General features: G+C 54.5%; 1 protein-coding gene across 1 annotated transcript in view; it reads right to left on the bottom strand.

Annotated features, from left to right (window-relative positions):
- Positions 1–17,885, bottom strand: part of dync2i2 (dynein 2 intermediate chain 2) — a 67,859-nt gene that overhangs the window by 15,581 nt on the left and 34,393 nt on the right. The window contains exon 3 of the mRNA XM_072488834.1: positions 899–1,056. Coding sequence (XP_072344935.1) covers positions 899–1,056 — 158 coding nt within the window. The remainder of the gene's footprint in view (positions 1–898; positions 1,057–17,885) is intronic.

Consider the following 17,885-nt stretch of genomic DNA (forward strand, 5'->3'; position numbering starts at 1 on the left):
TTTGGGAATTCAAAATGTACTGATCAATTGACGAAACACTTGGGCTTTTATCTCATGCAGCAAGGATTTTCTGCCACTAGTATCCTCCAGTGGTAGTAATGATGAACTGTAAGGACATCAACTCAAATCACTCGACTGAACAGGGGTGGGTTAACTCAGTTGGCTGGACAACTGGTTTGTGATGTGGAGCGATGCCAACATGCAGGTTCAATTCCCGTACCGAGGTTATTCATGAAGGCCCCATCTTCTCAACTTTGCCCCTCGCCTGAGGTGTGGTGACCCTCAGGTTAAATCTCCACCAGTCAGCTCTCTCTCAAAGGGAGACTGTGGTGACATTTATCTGTTAATGTGAACAGAAATAGAGAAACCTTTTCATTGGGCCTTCAACCCCACAAAAATCAAAAATATATATTATACATGTCTTATTTGTTCTTGTCCCCTCAGTTCACGAATGTTTAAACGGGTGGAAGCTTTAATGATTTTAACTGATTTAATCCCTAGATTACAACTGACATTTTTAAGGTACTTAATTGGTGTTTACTATTTTCGAGTTTCTTTCTTTCTTTAGCAGGGTGCTGCTTACTTTACTTTTCATTAATTTGCTCTCCTAATGCATCCTGAATTAAAAATTTTACCGGCCAATTTCTATAATAGGAGAATTTTCCTGAACTCAGTGTAAAAGCTGATTTAAACGTTCCCTCAACATTAACATTTCTGCCCAAACACTGATGGTCATTGTTGTGCTTTACTGAACCCTCCTGGCATTATGCACTGCACCTTTCTTCCGGATGCACCATTAACTGAGACCCTCTGCCCTCTCAGATAAAGATTCCAAAACATTCCCCCCTCTTTTTCCTAACCAACATTTATTTAAAAAAATCAACACCCAAGTTCATACCAGCAATCAAAGAGGGTTCTACTGGGTGGAATGCCAGGCACATAACCGCACTAGAAACATCAATTACAGTACTCGGTCGTATTGGGTCCAAGCCTCTCCGATCCAGATTCCAGGAGCACACATAGGATTTTTCTGTGCTCCAGTCGCCATCCTCCAGCCTGAAAACAAATTTGATAAGATTCATTACTGTTGAGTATGCACTAAAACAAACTTCCATAATGCAAAGTAGGGCACAGAGTTACTCAATGGTCAAACACTGTTCAACCCCTTTGATGGGACGATTAATGGCAAGCAATGATTTTGATTCACAAGACTGCGACTCAAGTGAGAAAAATGATCAACTGAATTGTACATAATGTTATTGATCTGTTCGTCAGAGGCTATCTGGATGCATACACATGTTTGCAGAGATGTTTGTGACATTTCTTTTATTTTTAAATAATTTTTATTGAACTTTTCACAAAATATCAACAACAAAATGAAAAAGGAACCCAATAGAATTAAATACAAAACAAAATAAAACAACCTCGTGCCCCCCTCCCCCCTATACATAAATAATAAATTAACACCCCGAATTAACACATCGCAAACATAGCAAATATATACACCCCCTCAGATCCCCCAGTGTAGACAAACAAAAAATAAAATAGAACTCCCACCCCCCACGGGTTGCTGCTGCTGACCATTGTCTACCGTTCTGCCAGGAAGTCCAAGAACGGTTGCCACCGCCTGAAAAACCCTTGCACCGATCCCCTGAAGGCAAATTTCACCCTCTCCAATTTAATAAACACCGCCAGATCGTTGATCCAGGATTCCACGCTTGGGGGCCTCGCATCCTTCCACTGAAGAAGTATCCTTCGCCGGGCTACCAGGGACGCAAAGGCCAGAATACCGGCCTCTTTCGCCTCCTGCACTCCCGGCTCCCCTGCAACCCCAAATATTGCGAGCCCCCATCCCGGTTTGACCCTGGATCCTACCACCCTCGACACCGTCCTTGCTACGCCCTTCCAAAACTCCTCCCGCGCTGGGCATGCCCAGAACATATGGGTGTGGTTTGCTGGGCTCCCTGAGCAACTAACACACCTGTCCTCACCCCCAAAAAAAACAGCTCATCCTTGTCCCAGTCATGTGTGCCCTGCGCAGCACCTTAAACTGTATGAGGCTGAGCCTCGCGCGCGATGAGGAAGAGATCACCCTCCCCAGGGCATCTGCCCATGTCCCCTCCTCGATCTCCTCCCCCAACTCCTCCTCCCACTTTCCACCACCGAGGCCTCCTCCTCCTGCATCACCAGGTAAGTTGCCGAGATCTTCCCCTCTCCAACCTCCAACCCCCCCCCCCCGAGAGCATCCTGTCCTGTACGGTGCGTGGCAGCAGCAGCCGGAATTCCACCACCTGCTGCCTGGCAAACGCCCTTAACTGTAGATAGCTAAAGGTGTTCCCCGGGGGGAGCCCATACTTCTCCTCCAGCTCACCCAGGCTCGCGAACTTCCCATCCTCAAACAGGTCCCCCAACCTTCTTATCCCTGACCTGTGCCACCCCGAAAAACCTCCATCTATTCTCCCTGGGACAAACCGGTGGTTCCCCCGTATTGGGGTCCGCACCGAGGCCCCCACTTCCCCCCTGTGCCGCCTCCACTGCCCCCAGATTTTGAGGGTAGCCGCCACCACCGGGCCCGTGGTATACCTCATTGGAGGGAGCGGCAGCGGCGCCGTTGCCAGCGCCTCCAGACTCGTACCCTCACAAGACGCCGTCTCCAGCCTCTTCCATGCCACGCCCTCCCCCTCCGTCACCCACTTGTGCACCATCGCCACATTGGCGGCCCAGTAGTACCCACAGAGGTTGGGCAGTGCCAGCCCACCCCCATCCCTACTCCGCTCCAGGAACACCCTTCCCACCCTCGGAGTCCCTCACGCCCACACAAACCCTGTTATGCTCCTGTTGACCCGCCTAAAGAAGGCCTTCGGGATAAGAATGGGGAGGCACTGGAACAGGAACAAAAACCTTGGGAGCATCGTCATCTTAACCGACTGTACCCTACCCGCCAGGGACAGCGTCAACACGTCCCACCTCTTAAACTCCTCCTCCATTTGCTCCACCAGCCTCATGAAATTAAGTCTATGCATGGCCCCCCAGCTCCTGGCCACCTGGACCCCCAAATACCTGAAGCTCCTCTCCGCTCTTTTTAGTGGGAGCTCGCCAATCCCCCTCGCCTGGTCCCCTGGGTGAACCACGAACAACTCGCTCTTCCCCATGTTGAGCTTGTACCCTGAGAAATCCCCGAACTCCCTGAGGATCCTCATTACCTCCGGCATTCCCCCCCACCGGGTCCACCACATATAGCAGCAAATCGTCCGCGTAGAGCGACACCCTTTGCTCCTCCCCACCCCGCACCAACCCCCTCCAGTTCCTCAACTCCCTCAGTGCCATAGCCAGGGGTTCAATCGCCAGTGCGAAGAACAGGGGGGGACAAGGGACACCCCTGCCTCGTCCCTCGATGCAACCGAAAGTACTCAGAACTCCTCTTGTTCATGGCCACACTCGCCATCGGCACCTCGTACAACAGCCTAACCCACCTGGCGAACCGCTCCCCAAACCCGAACCTCTTCAGCACCTCCCACAAGTACTCCCACTCTACCCTATCGAAGGCCTTCTCAGCGTCCATCGCCACCACTATCTCTGCCTCCCCCTCCCTCGCTGGCATCATAATAACGTTCAGGAGCCTCCGTACATTCACGTTCAACTGCCTCCCCTTCACGAACCCCGTCTGGTCTTCGTGGATCACCTGCGGCACCCAGTCCTCAATTATCGTGGCTAAGACCTTCGCCAGCACCTTGGCACCTACATTTAACAGCAAAATCGGCCTGTAAGACCCACACTGCAGGGGATCCTTGTCCTGCTTCAGGATCAAGGAGATCAGTGCCCGGGACATCGTTGGGGGCAAAGCCCGGGGGGAGGGCCTCATTGCCTCCCTTGCCTCATTGAAGGTCCTAACCAGCAACGGGCCCAACAGGTCCACATATTTCTTGTAGAATTCGACCGGGAAACCGTCCGGCCCCGGTGCCTTCCCCGCCTGCATGCTCCCTATCCCTTTGGCCAGCTCCTCCAGCCCAATCGGGGCCCCTAATCCCAGCACCAGTTCCTCCTCCACCTTCGGGAACCTCAATTGGTCCAGAAAGCGGCCCTTCCCTCCCTCCTCCAGTGGGGGCTCGGACCGATACAGTTCCTCATAAAAGTCCCTGAAGACCCCATTGATGCCAACCCCACTCCACACCACACTTCCTCCCCTACCCTTAACTCCCCCGATCTCCCTAGCTGCGTCCCACTTCCGAAGTCGATGCGCCAGCATCCAGCTTGCCTTTTCCCCATACTCATAAACCGCCCCCTGGGCCTTCCTCCACTGCGCCTCCGCCTTCCTGGTGGTCAACAGGTTGAATTCGGCCTGGAGGCTACGCCTCACTCTCAGCAGTCCCTCCTCCAGCACCTCCGCGTACCTCCTGTCTACCCTCACCATCTCCCCCACCAGCCTCTCCCTCTGCTCTCTCCTCTCCTTGTGGGCCCTAATGGAGATCAGCTCTCCCCTAACCACCGCCTTCAGCGCCTCCCAGACCATCCCCACTCGGACCCATCCGTTATCGTTGGTCTCCAGGTATCTCTCTATACTTCCTCGGACCCGTTCACTCACCTCCTCGACCGCCAACAGCCCCACCTCCAAGCGCCACAACGGGCGCTGGTCCCTCTCCTCCCCCAGCTCTAGGTCTACCCAATGCGGGGCGTGATCCAAAATGGCTATCGCCGAGTATTCGGTATCCTCTACTCTCGCTATCAGCACCCTGCTCATAATAAAAAAGTCGATCCGGGAATAGGCCTTATGAGAAGAATGAAAATTCCCTAGCCCCCGGCCTTGCAAATCTCCAAGGGTCCACCCCTCCCATCTGGTCCATAAACACCCTCAGCACCTTAGCCGCCGGCGGCTTCCTACCCGTCCTAGACCTGGAGCGATCCAGTGCCGGATCCAGCACCGTGTTAAAGTCTCCCCCCATTATCAGGCCCCCCACTTCCAAGTCCGGGATCCGACCCAACATGCGCCGCATAAAACCAGCATCGTGCCAGTTCGGGGCGTACACGTTGACCAGCACCACCCTCTCCCCTTGCAGCTTACCACTTACCATTACATACCTGCCGCCATTGTCACAATGCTCAACGCCTCGAACGACACCCTCTTTCCCACCAAGATCGCCACCCCCCCGATTTTTGGCATCCAGCCCTGAATGAAACACCTGACCTACCCACCCCTTCCTCAATCTTACCTGGTCTGCCACCTTCAGGTGTGTTTCCTGGAGCATGACCACATCCACCTTCAGCCCCTTCAGGTGCGCGAACACCCGGGCCCGCTTGACCGGCCCGTTCAATCCACTTACATTCCAGGTTATCAGCTAGATCAGGGGGCTACCTGCCCCCCGCCCCCGCCGACTAGTCATAACCCCTCCTCGGCCAGCCACGCACCCGCACCCCACTCCCGGCCAGTTTCCCACGGCGGCAGACGCCCAGCCCGTTTCCCACGGCGGCAGACCCCCGTCCCAACCCCCTCTACTCGCTCCAGCTCCCCCTTGACCATACCAGCAGCAACCCCCCCCCCCAGCTAGGACACCTTCCAGCTGCTTTGCTCCCCCCATTGCACTCCTGCAAGTCAGCTGACTCCTGCTGACCCCGGCCACTCACGCCTCACCTTCGACTCCTCCCATTGTGGGACATCCCCTCCTCCTCCATTACCCATCATCAGGCTCTCCACCTCCCCCTTCCATCCCAAGCGCGGGAAACAACCCTCGCTTCCCCGCACTGGCCCCGCTCCCTCCAGCGCGGGAAAAAGCCCGCACTTTCCACCTGCCCGGCCCCGCCACCTCTGATGCAGCTCCTTTTACAGGCCCAGTCTCTTCACCCCCGACTCGGGCCTCCCCCTTCCCGCGGGGCCCCATCCCCCCTACCGGCCATCCACCTCTACTCCATTTACTTGCCCCCCTCCAAGAGCCCACCCGACAGACCCAACCAAAACAGTGCCCAACCCACCCTAACCACCCACACCGAACCAAAAAGAAACAAGAGCAAAGAACCCCCCCTCAAAATGTAACACACCAACAGCAATCCCCGACCACCCATCCCGACCCTCAATTTGTGTCCAGCTTCTCGGCCTGAACAAAGGCCCACGCCTCCTCCGGGGACTCAAAATAATGGTGCCGGTCCTTGTAGGTGACCCACAGACGCGCCGGCTGCAGCATGCCAAACTTCACCCCCTTCCTGTGCAGCGCCGCCTTCGCCCGGTTGTACCCGGCCCTCTTCTTCGCCACCTCCGCACTCCAGTCCTGATATATTCGAACATCTGCGTTCTCCAACCTGCTGCTCCTCTCTTTCTTGGCCCACCTGAGCAAGCACTCCCGATCAGCGAACCGATGAAACCGCACCAGCACCGCCTGCAGCAGCTCGTTAGCCTTGGGCCTCAACGCCAGCACTCTATGGGCCCCTTCCAGCTCCAGGGGCCCCTGGAAGGACCCCGCTCCCATCAGCGAGTTTAACATGGTGATCACATAGGCCCCCACGTCTGGCCCCTCCAGCAGGGCCAGGATCCGCCGATTCTTCCACCTTGACCGATTCGCCATCTCCTCGAACCGTTCCTGCCATTTCTTGTGGAGCGCCTCGTGCGCCTCCACCTTTACCACTAGGCCCAAGGTCTCGACCTCGTTATCGGAGATCTTTTGTCGGACCTCACGGATCGCCACCCCCTGGGCCATCTGGGTCTCCAGCAGCTTATCAATAGAAGCCTTCATCGGCTCCAGCAGGTCCACTTTGAGCTCCCTGAAGCAGCGCTGGATAACCTCCTGCTGCTCCTGCGCCCACTGCATCCACGCTGCCTGGTCCCCGCCCGCCGCCATCTTGCTCTTCTTCCCTCGCACTTTTTTTGGGTTCACCACCATTTTTTTAGTCGCCCCGATCCTGGTCCAAGCCATACACTGTCGGGGGAATGTTGCAGTCTTCTTCCCACACCAGGAAATGTCGAAGAAATGCCGTTGGGGGCCCTGAAAAGAGCCCAAAAGTCCGTTCCAAGCGGGAGCTGCCGAACGTGCGACTTAGCTCTGCATAGCCGCAACCGGAAGTCCATGTTTGTGACATTTCAACCATTAACATCATGAACAGGGGGGGCTGTAACAAGTGACTATACTTGAAAGATAATTCATAGTTGCAAAGTGCTAATAAGGTGCTACATTAAAATATTTTAAAATATTATTTTAATGCATCCTACATTCTACTAACTTAAGTTTTAAAATAATCCTTACAATTCTTAGCTGATAAAGATAATAAAATATGAGTGTTTGCTCCCGCAAGTTGATTCCAATAGGATAACGCAGAGGGGGTTGAGTCAATATACAAACAACTGATTGACACAAATTCAATTCTATAAATCCCATTTACTTTAGGAACATGGGGCATGATTTTCCCATGGGTTGAATCTCACAGCTCCCTGCAGTTGCCATGATGCAAGTTCAGGTTTTATTTTTAATGGGCTGTCGTGTCTTGCAACCATCTCGCCCCCACATGTTCACTGTATCCAAAAGCGAGGACCCGGTTTCATCCTGCCAGTAAAGACCTTGTACATTTTTTTAAAATATATATATTTTATTCAATATTTTTTGGCCAAACATAACAGTACATGGTTTTTCTTTTAAACGACAATAAAGCAATATAAATAACAGTGGCCAGTTTTAAACAAATAAATAAATAATATATAAACAGAAACAAAAACAAAACTAAATGGCAACTGCCTTATCAAAAATAGTTACTCTCCAAAGATACAATCCAACAGTCCAATATACATTACCTATAACAAATGTCTATACATATACAATGACATCCCTAAGAGCCCGCCCGGATCCTCTCCCCCCCCCCCCCTCCCCCCTGGGTTGCTGCTGTTGTCTTTCTTTCTTTTCATTCCCTCTATCGTTCTGTGAGGTAGTTGACGAATGGTTGCCACCGCCTGGTGAACCCTTGAGTCGAACCCCTTAATACGAACTTGATCCGTTCTAACTTTATAAACCCTGCCATGTCGTTTATCCAGGTCTCCACGCCCGGGGGTTTGGCTTCCTTCCACATAAGCAATATCCTGCGCCGGGCTACTAGGGACGCAAAGGCCAAAACATCAGCCTCTCTCGCCTCCTGCACTCCCGGCTCTTCTGCAACCCCGAATATAGCCAACCCCCAGCTTGGCTCGACCCAGACCCCCACCACCTTCGAAAGCACCTTCGCCACCCCCACCCAGAACCCCTGTAATGCCGGACATGACCAGAACATGTGGGTGTGATTCGCTGGGCTTCTCGAACATCTCCCACACCTATCCTCTACCCCGAAAGATTTACTGAGCCATGCTCCAGTCATATGCGCCCTGTGTAGAACCTTGAATTGTATCAGGCTTAGCCTGGCACACAAGGACGACGAGTTTACCCTACGTAGGGCATCAGCCCACAGCCCCTCCTCAATCTCCTCCCCCAGCTCTTCTTCCCATTTCCCTTTCAGCTCATCTACCATGATCTCCCCCTCGTCCCTCATTTCCCTGTATATGTCCGACACCCTACCATCCCCCACCCATGTCTCTGAGATCACTCTATCCTGCACCTCCTGCGTCGGGAGCTGCGGGAATTCCCTCACCTGTTGCCTCGCAAAAGCCCTCAGTTGCATATACCGAAATGCATTCCCTTGGGGCAACCCATATTTTTCCGTCAGCGCTCCCAGACTTGCAAACGTCCCAGATACGAACAGATCTCTCAATTGTACTACCCCAGCTCTTTGCCATGCTCCAAATCCCCCATCCATTCTCCCCGGAACAAACCTATGGTTATTTCTTATCGGGGGCCGCACCGAGGCTCCCGTCCTTCCCCCATGCCGTCTCCACTGCCCCCAAATTTTTAATGTTGCCACCACCACCGGGCTTGTAGTGTATTTCTTCGGTGAAAACGGCAACGGTGCCGTCACCATTGCTTGTAAACTGGTCCCCTTGCAGGACGCCCTCTCCAATCTCTTCCACGCCGCTCCCTCCCCTTCTCCCATGCACTTACACACCATTGAAATATTGGCGGCCCAGTAATAATTATTTAGGCTCGGTAGTGCCAACCCCCCCCCCCTATCCCTACTACGCTGCAAGAACCCTCTCCTCACTCTCGGGGTCTTCCCGGCCCACACAAAACTCATAATGCTTTTCTCAATTCCCTTTAAAAAAGCCTTCGTGACCATCACCGGGAGGCACTGAAACACAAAGAGGAATCTCGGGAGAACCACCATTTTAACCGCCTGCACCCTACCCGCCAGTGACAGGGACACCATGTCCCATCTCTTGAAGTCCTCCTCCATCTGTTCCACCAATCGTGTTAAATTAAGCCGGTGCAAGGTTCCCCAATTCTTGGCTATCTGAATCCTCAAGTATCGGAAGTCTCTTGTTACCTTCCTCAGTGGTAAATCCTCTATTTCCCTGCTCTGCTCCCCCGGATGCACCACAAACAACTCACTTTTCCCCATGTTCAATTTATACCCCGAAAAATCCCCAAACTCCCCAAGTATCCGCATTATCTCTGGCATCCCCTCCACCGGGTCCGCCACATACAACAACAAATCATCCGCATACAGAGATACCCGGTGTTCTTCTCCTACCCTAAACACTCCCCTCCACTTCCTGGAACCCCTCAGTGCCATGGCCAGGGGCTCAATCGCCAGTGCAAACAATAACGGAGTGTGGTAGTATGCATTAGGGGTCATGTGGGACTGTGAAGCCGTGGTGCCATTGGCCGACAGATCCCGGGTCCTGGTTGGCTGTTGATCTCTAGCTCCGCCCTGAAGGCGGAGTATAAGAACCAGGAGTTCTCCCCGCAGCTCCAGTCTGTTGCTGAACTGCGGGGAACAAGTCACGCTTAATAAAGCCTCATCGACTTCATCTCTATTCGTCTCTCGTAAGTCATTGTGCGCTACAATTTATTAAGCGTGCTTAAAGGACTAAGGAGCTCAGGATCGCCCCGGAATGCCTGCGGATCAGCCCCCACGCAGTGAACTCAGCAGCAGTTTTTAAACACTGGCAAGCTTGTTTCGAAGGCTACCTCCGAACGGCCCCCGGCCGGATCACAGAAGACCAGAAACTGCAGGTCCTGCATTCGAGGGTAAGCCCGGAAATTTACCCTCTCATAGAAGACGCAGAGGATTTCCAGACGGCGTTCGCAGCACTAAAGAGAGCGTTTACGTTCGCCCAGTGAACCAGGTCTACGCACACTACCAACTCGCAACGAGACGGCAAAGTCCCGGAGAATCGCTAGACGAATTCTACGCCACGCTGCTAATTTTGGGACGGGCCTGCAGCTGCCCGCCGGTAAACACGGCTGAACACACGGACATGTTAATTCGCGATGCGTTTGTGGCAGGTATGAACTCTCCCCAAATCCGCCAAAGACTGTTAGAAAAAGAGTCGCTAGGACTCTCAGAGGCACGGGCCCTTGCAGCCTCCCTAGATGTGGCCGCGCAAAACGCCCGCGCGCACGGCCCCGACCGCGCGGCAGCCCCTTGGGCTCCGTGGACCCTCGTCGCGACAAACCCCCCCTCCTCACAGGCTTGCGCGGTTCAGACGCCAGGTCATCCCGGGGGGGCCCGCTGCTATTTCTGCGGGCAGGCGAAACACCCCCGGCAGCGCTGCCCGGCCCGCGCAGCGATTTGCAAGAGCTGCGGCAAAGAGGGCCATTTCGCGGCTGTGTGCCGGTCCCGGGGGGTCGCCGCTGTCCCCGGAGAAGAAAGAGTCCAGCGCATCCCAAAGGCTCCCCAACCCCCCCAGCGCCCCATGTGCGACCCGCAGGCGCCGCCATTTTGGGTCCCGGCCACCACGAGGGGAGGATGGGCGCCGCCATCTTGTGACCCCCCAGCCATGTGCGATGCATGGGGGCGGCCATTTTGTCCACCCCCGCTGCCATCTTGGGACCCCCCAGCCATGTGCGATGCATGGGGGCGGCCATTTTGTCCACCCCCGCCGCCATCTTGGATGACAACAAAGGACCCCAGCATCGACGGCTCCATGGGGTTCGAAGAAGACGCTGAGACACTGCGACCACATCTGGCCTCGGTGACGCTGGACCAAGCACGGCCCCGGATGCTCCAGACGACGACAACAACGGTGCTGATCAACGGACACGAGACACCATGCCTGATCGACTCCGGGAGCACCGAAAGCTTCATCCACCCCGACACGGTAAGACGCTGTTTCTTGACCATCCGCCCAAGTATGCAAAAGATTTCCCTAGCTGCAGGATCCCACTCCGTACAGATCAAAGGGTTCTGCATAGTGACCCTAACGGTGCAAGGGAGGGAGTTTAAAAACTACAGGCTCTACGTCCTTCCCCAACTCTGCGCGCCCACATTACTGGGATTAGACTTCCAGTGCAACCTGCAGAGCCTAACATCCCAACTCGGCGGCCCAATACCCCCACTCACTATCTGCGGCCTCGCAACCCTCAAAGTTGAACCCCCATCCTGGTTTGCAAACCTCACCCCGGATTGCAAACCCGTCGCCACTAGGAGCAGACGGTACAGCGCCCAGGACTGGACATTTATTCGGTCCGAAGTCCAGCGGTTGCTGAAGGAAGGCATAATCCAGGCCAGCAATAGTCCCTGGAGAGCACAGGTGGTAGTAGTAAAGACAGGGGAGAAGCAAAGGATGGTCATAGACTATAGCCAGACCATCAACAGGTACACACAGCTAGATGCGTACCCTCTCCCCCGCATATCCGACATGGTCAATCGGATTGCCCAATATAAGGTCTTCTCCACCGTGGACCTCAAGTCCGCCTACCACCAGCTCCCCATCCGCCCAAGTGACCGCAAGTACACAGCCTTCGAGGCAGACGGGCAACTATACCACTTCCTAAGGGTCCCATTTGGCGTCACAAACGGGGTCTCGGTCTTCCAACGAGAGATGGACCGAATGGTTGATCAACACGGGTTGCAGGCCACGTTCCCGTATCTCGACAACGTAACCATCTGCAGCCACGATCAGCAGGACCACGACGCCAACCTCCAAAAATTCCTCCAGACCGCTAAAGCCTTGAACCTCACATACAACGAGGACAAGTGCGTGTTTAGCACAAACCGGCTAGCCATCTTGGGATATGTAGTGCGCAACGGAATAATAGGCCCCGACCCCGAACGCATGTGCCCCCTCATGGAATTTCCCCTCCCCCACTGCTCCAAAGCCCTGAAACGCTGCCTGGGGTTCTTTTCATATTACGCCCAGTGGGTCCCCCAGTACGCAGACAAGGCCCGCCCCCTAATACAGACCACTACCTTCCCCCTGTCGACAGAGGCTCGCCAGGCCTTCAGCCGCATCAAAGCGGATATCGCAAAGGCCACGATGCGCGCCATCGACGAGTCCCTCCCCTTCCAAGTCGAGAGCGACGCCTCCGACGTAGCTCTGGCGGCCACCCTTAACCAAGCGGGCAGACCCGTGGCCTTTTTCTCCCGAACCCTCCACGCCTCAGAAATCCGCCACTCCTCAGTGGAAAAGGAAGCCCAAGCCATAGTGGAAGCGGTGCGACATTGGAGGCATCACCTGGCCGGCAGGAGATTCACTCTCCTCACTGATCAACGGTCGGTAGCTTTCATGTTCGATAATGCACAGCGGGGCAAAATTAAAAATGACAAGATCTTAAGGTGGAGGATCGAGCTCTCCACCTTCAACTACGAGATCTTGTACCGTCCCGGAAAGCTGAACGAGCCGTCCGATGCCCTATCCCGCGACACATGTGCCAACGCACAAATAAACCGTCTCCAAACCCTCCACGAGGACCTCTGCCACAAGGGGGTCACTCAGTTCTACCATTTTATAAAGTCCCGCAACATCCCCTACTCCGTGGAGGAGGTCCGTACAGTCACCAGGAACTGCCACATCTGCGCAGAGTGCAAACCGCACTTTTTCAGGCCGGATAGAGCGCACCTGATCAAGGCTTCCCGTCCCTTTGAACGCCTCAGTCTGGATTTCAAAGGGCCCCTCCCCTCCACCGACCGCAACACATACTTCCTGAACATGGTGGACGAGTACGCTCGTTTCCCTTTCGCCATCCCCTGCCCCGACATGACAGCGGCCACAGTTATTAAAGCCCTTAGCACCATATTCACACTGTTCGGTTGCCCCGCATATATCCATAGCGACAGGGGGTCCTCCTTCATGAGTGACAAGCTGTGCCAGTTCCTGCTCAGCAAGGGGTATAGCCTCGAGCAGGACGACCAGCTACAACCCCCGGGGGAATGGGCAAGTAGAGAGGGAGAACGGCACGGTCTGGAAGACCGTCCTACTGGCCCTACGGTTCAGGGATCTCCCAGTTTCACGGTGGCAGGAGGTCCACCCGGACGCTCTCCACTCCATCCGGTCGCTGCTGTGTACCACCACTAATCAAACGCCTCATGAGCGCCTCCTTGTCTTCCCCAGGAAGTCCTCCTCTGGAACGTCGCTGCCGACCTGGCTGGCGGCCCCAGGACCCATCTTGCTCCGGAAACATGTGCGGGCGCACAAGTTGGACCCGTTGGTCGAGAGGGTTCACCTCCTCCACGCGAACCCGCAGTACGCCTACGTGGCGTACCCCGACGGCCGACAGGACACGGTCTCCCTGCGAGACCTGGCGCCCGCCGGCAACATGCACACCCCCCCGACACCGATCACCCCCTCCCTGCCACCGGCGCACCCCGCGACCGCCCCCTTCCCGGGAGGATCGGTCCTCCTCCCATGTCCGACCAGGAGTGAAGCAGAAGCAGACACCGTAAAGCTCCCGGAGACGACAACGCTGGAACAAGCACCTGCACCACCACTGGGGCTGAGGCAATCGACAAGGAAGACCAGACCGCCCGCTCGACTCGTGGCATCGGTGTAACACAAGAATGTTGTGGGACTATAACGAGAAGGTTCTGTTCCTCTTACGAATATTGTAAATAGTTCACAAACCCTGTACATAGCCCAGTGTAGGGCAAAGTGTAGGGCACTGTAATGACATGCAAAAAGTTTTTTTCCTCCCAGGACCAGCCTTGTAAACCCCTACCACCATGCGAAGCACCACCCCGCCGGGTTCATTTTTAACAAGGGGTGAATGTGGTAGTATGCATTAGGGGTCATGTGGGACTGTGAAGCCGCGATGCCATTGGCTGACAGATCCCGGGTCCTGGTTGGCTGTTGATCTCTAGCTCCGCCCTGAAGGCGGAGTATAAGAACCAGGAGTTCTCCCCGCAGCTCCAGTCTGTTGCTGAACTGCGGGGAACAAGTCACGCTTAATAAAGCCTCATCGACTTCATCTCTATTCGTCTCTCGTAAGTCATTGTGCGCTACACGGAGACAGGGGACATCCCTGCCTCGTCCCTCTGTAAAGCCAGAAATAATCAGACCCCCGTCCATTCGTAACCACACTCGCCATCGGTGCCCTATACAGCAGCTGTACCCATCCGATATATCCATCTCCGAAGCCAAATCTCCTCAGCACCTCCCACAGATAATCCCACTCCACTCTATCAAATGCTTTCTCGGCATCCATCGCCACCACTATCTCCGCTTCCCCCTCTGGCGGGGGCATCATCATTACACCTAGCAACCTCCGTATGTTCGTGTTCAGCTGTCTCCCCTTCACAAACCCAGTCTGGTCCTCATGTACCACCCCCGGGACACAGTCCTCTATCCTCGTCGCCATTACCTTGGCCAGAATCTTAGCATCCACATTTAAAAGAGAAATGGGCCTATAGGACCCGCATTGCAGCGGGTCTTTTTCCTTCTTTAGGAGGAGCGATATCTTTGCCTCTGACATAGTCGGGGGCAACTGCCCCCTTTCCCTAGCCTCATTAAAGGTTCTCATCAGAAGCGGGGCCAGCAAGTCCATATACTTCCTATAAAATTCCACCGGGAATCCGTCTGGTCCCGGGGCCTTCCCCGCCTGCATGCTCCCAATCCCTTTCACTACCTCCTCCATCTCAATCTGTGCTCCCAGTCCCGCCCTCTCCTGCTCCTCCACCTTAGGGAATTCCAGCTGATCCAGAAAGCACATCATTCTCTCCTTCCCTTCCGGGGGCTGAGCTTTATATAATCTTTTGTAGAATACCTTGAACACCCCATTTACTCTGTCCGCTCCCTGCTCCATCTCTCCCTCCTCGTCTCTCACCCCCCCCTATCTCCCTCGCTGCTCCCCTCTTCCTCAGTTGGTGGGCCAACAACCGGCTCGCCTTCTCCCCATATTCATACTGTACACCTTGTGCCTTCCTCCATTGTGCCTCTGCATTACCCGTAGTCAACAAGTCAAATTCTACATGTAGCCTTTGCCTTTCCCTGTACAGTCCCTCCTCCGGTGCCTCCGCATATTGTCTGTCCACCCTCAAAAGTTCTTTCAGCAACCGCTCCCTTTCCCTACCCTCCTGCTTTCCTTTATGTGCCCTAATAGATATCAGCTCCCCTCTAACCACTGCCTTCAACGCCTCCCACCTGAACCTCCCCATTGTCATTAAGCTCCAAGTACCTTTCAATACACCCCCTCACCCTTAAACATATCCCCTCATCTGCCAATAGTCCCATGTCCATTCTCCAGGGCGGGTGCTGTTCTTTTTCCTCCCCTATCTCCAGGTCCACCCAATGTGGAGCGTGGTCCGAGATAGCTATTGCCGTGTACTCCGTCCCTGTCACTTTCGGGATCAGCACCCTTCCCAATACAAAAAAGTCTACTTTATGGACATAGGAGAAAAACGAGAACTCCTTACTCCTCGGCCTGCTAAATCTCCAGGGGTCTACTCCTCCCATCTGCTCCATAAAGTCCTTGAGCACCTTAGCTGCAGCCGGCCTCCTCCCGGTCCTGGACCTCGATCTGTCCAGCCCAGTTAATCCCCCCCTCCGCTAGATCCTCTTCTAGCGTAATTGCACCCCCCATGTTGCTCCCAGAAGTCAGCAAACTCTGGCTGACCTCAGCTTCCCCCCGTGACCTCGGCCCCCACTGTGCGAGGCCCCCTCCTTCCTGCTTCCCTGTTCCCGCCATGATTACCATAGCGCGGGAACAAAGCCCGCGTTTCCCACTTGGCCCCACCCCTAATGGCCGGCGCCCACAATTCCTCATCCTTCCCCCCCGCCCTCCCCCACGACATGGGGAAGAGAGAAAAGTTACAGGGTCGCAAGATTAACAACTTGAGAAATCATCCCTTCCCCCTTTTTCCCCCCCTTCACCCCACGTAATCACACCACCATTTTGTCCCAAACGTTCTTTTTCTGGCCCGCCCATTCCAGCTGCTCCTCCACAATAAATGTTCACGCATCTTCTGCCGTCTCAAAGTAGTGGTGCTTCCCTTGGTGTGTGACCCACAGTCTTGCCGGTTGCAGCATTCCAAATTTGACCTTCCTTTTATGAAGCACCGCCTTGGCCCGATTGAAACTCGCCCTCCTTCTCGCCACCTCCGCACTCCAATCTTGATATACGCGGATCACCGTGTTCTCCCACCTACTGTTCCAAGTTTTCTTCGCCCATCTGAGGACCATCTCTCTGTCATTATATCGGAGAAATCTCACCACTATGGCTCGAGGTATTTCTCCAGCCCTTAGTCTTCGCGTCATAACTCGATAAGCTCCCTCCACCTCCAATGGGCCCGTCGGGGCCTCCGATCCCATTAACGAGTGAAGCATCGTGCTCACATATGCCCCAACGTCCGCCCCCTCCGCAACTTCGGGAAGACCAAGAATCCTTAAATTCTTCCTCCTCGCATTATTCTCCAACACCTCCAGCCTTTCCACACACCTTTTGTGTTGTGCCTCATGCATCTCTGTCTTCACCACCAGGCCCTGTATTTCGTCTTCATTATCAGCGGCCTTTGCCTTCACGATCCGAAGCTCCTGCTCCTGGGTCTTTTGTTCCTCCTTTAGCCCTTCAGTCGCCTGTAATATTGGGGCCAGCAGCTCCTTCTTCATCTCCTTTTTAAGTTCTTCCACACGACAGGACTTCCGGGTGCGGCGATGACCAGCTAAGTCGCACGTTTCGGCAGCTCCCGGTGGAACGGACTTTTGGGCTCTTGATAGGAGCCCCAACGGCAATTTTAACGGCTAAAAACACCGTGCGGTAAACCAGAAGGGTGTTCCCCCTGGACACGGATGGAAAAAGGAGAGGAAAGTGGCCGGATTGCAGCGGATCCTTTGGAACAACGGCAAGGAAGGCAAGCAGAAACCAAGATGGCGTCGGAAGGTGGCAGTTTCATATGGGGCCCTGAACAACAAGAGTTCTTGAAACGCTGCGTGGAGGAGATAAAAAAGGAAATGAAGAAAGAGTTGTTGGCCCCGATATTACAGGCGATTGAAGGGCTGAAAGAGGAACAAAAGACCCAGGAGCAGGAGCTTCGGGTCGTGAAGGCGAAAGCAGCAGAGAATGAGAACGATATACAGGGCCTGGTGGTGAAGTCGGAGATACAGGAGGCACACCAGAAATGATGTGTGGAGAGGTTGGAGGCACTGGAAAACAACGCAAGGAGGAACAACTTGAGGATTCTTGGCCTTCCTGAAGGTGTGGAGGGGGCGGACGTCGGGGCATATGTGAGCACGATGCTGCACTCGTTAATGGGAGCGGAGGCCCCGACGGGTCCGTTGGAGGTGGAGGGAGCATACCGAGTTATGGTGCGAGGATCGAGAGCAGGAGAAACTCCCAGAGCCATAGTGGTGAGATTCCTCCGTTTTAAGGATAGAGAAATGGTCCTTAGATGGGCGAAGAAAACTCGGTGCAGTAAATGGGAGAACGCGGTGATCCGCGTTTATCAAGATTGGAGTGCGGAGGTGGCGAGAAGGAGGGCGAGCTTTAATCGGGCCAAAGCGGTACTTCACAAAAAGAAGATAAAATTTGGAATGCTGCAACCGGCAAGACTGTGGGTCACATATCAAGGGAGGCACCACTACTTTGAGACGGCGGATGAAGCGTGGACTTTTA

This window comes from Scyliorhinus torazame, chromosome 22 (assembly GCF_047496885.1).
Source record: "Scyliorhinus torazame isolate Kashiwa2021f chromosome 22, sScyTor2.1, whole genome shotgun sequence".
Taxonomy (NCBI): domain Eukaryota; kingdom Metazoa; phylum Chordata; class Chondrichthyes; order Carcharhiniformes; family Scyliorhinidae; genus Scyliorhinus; species Scyliorhinus torazame.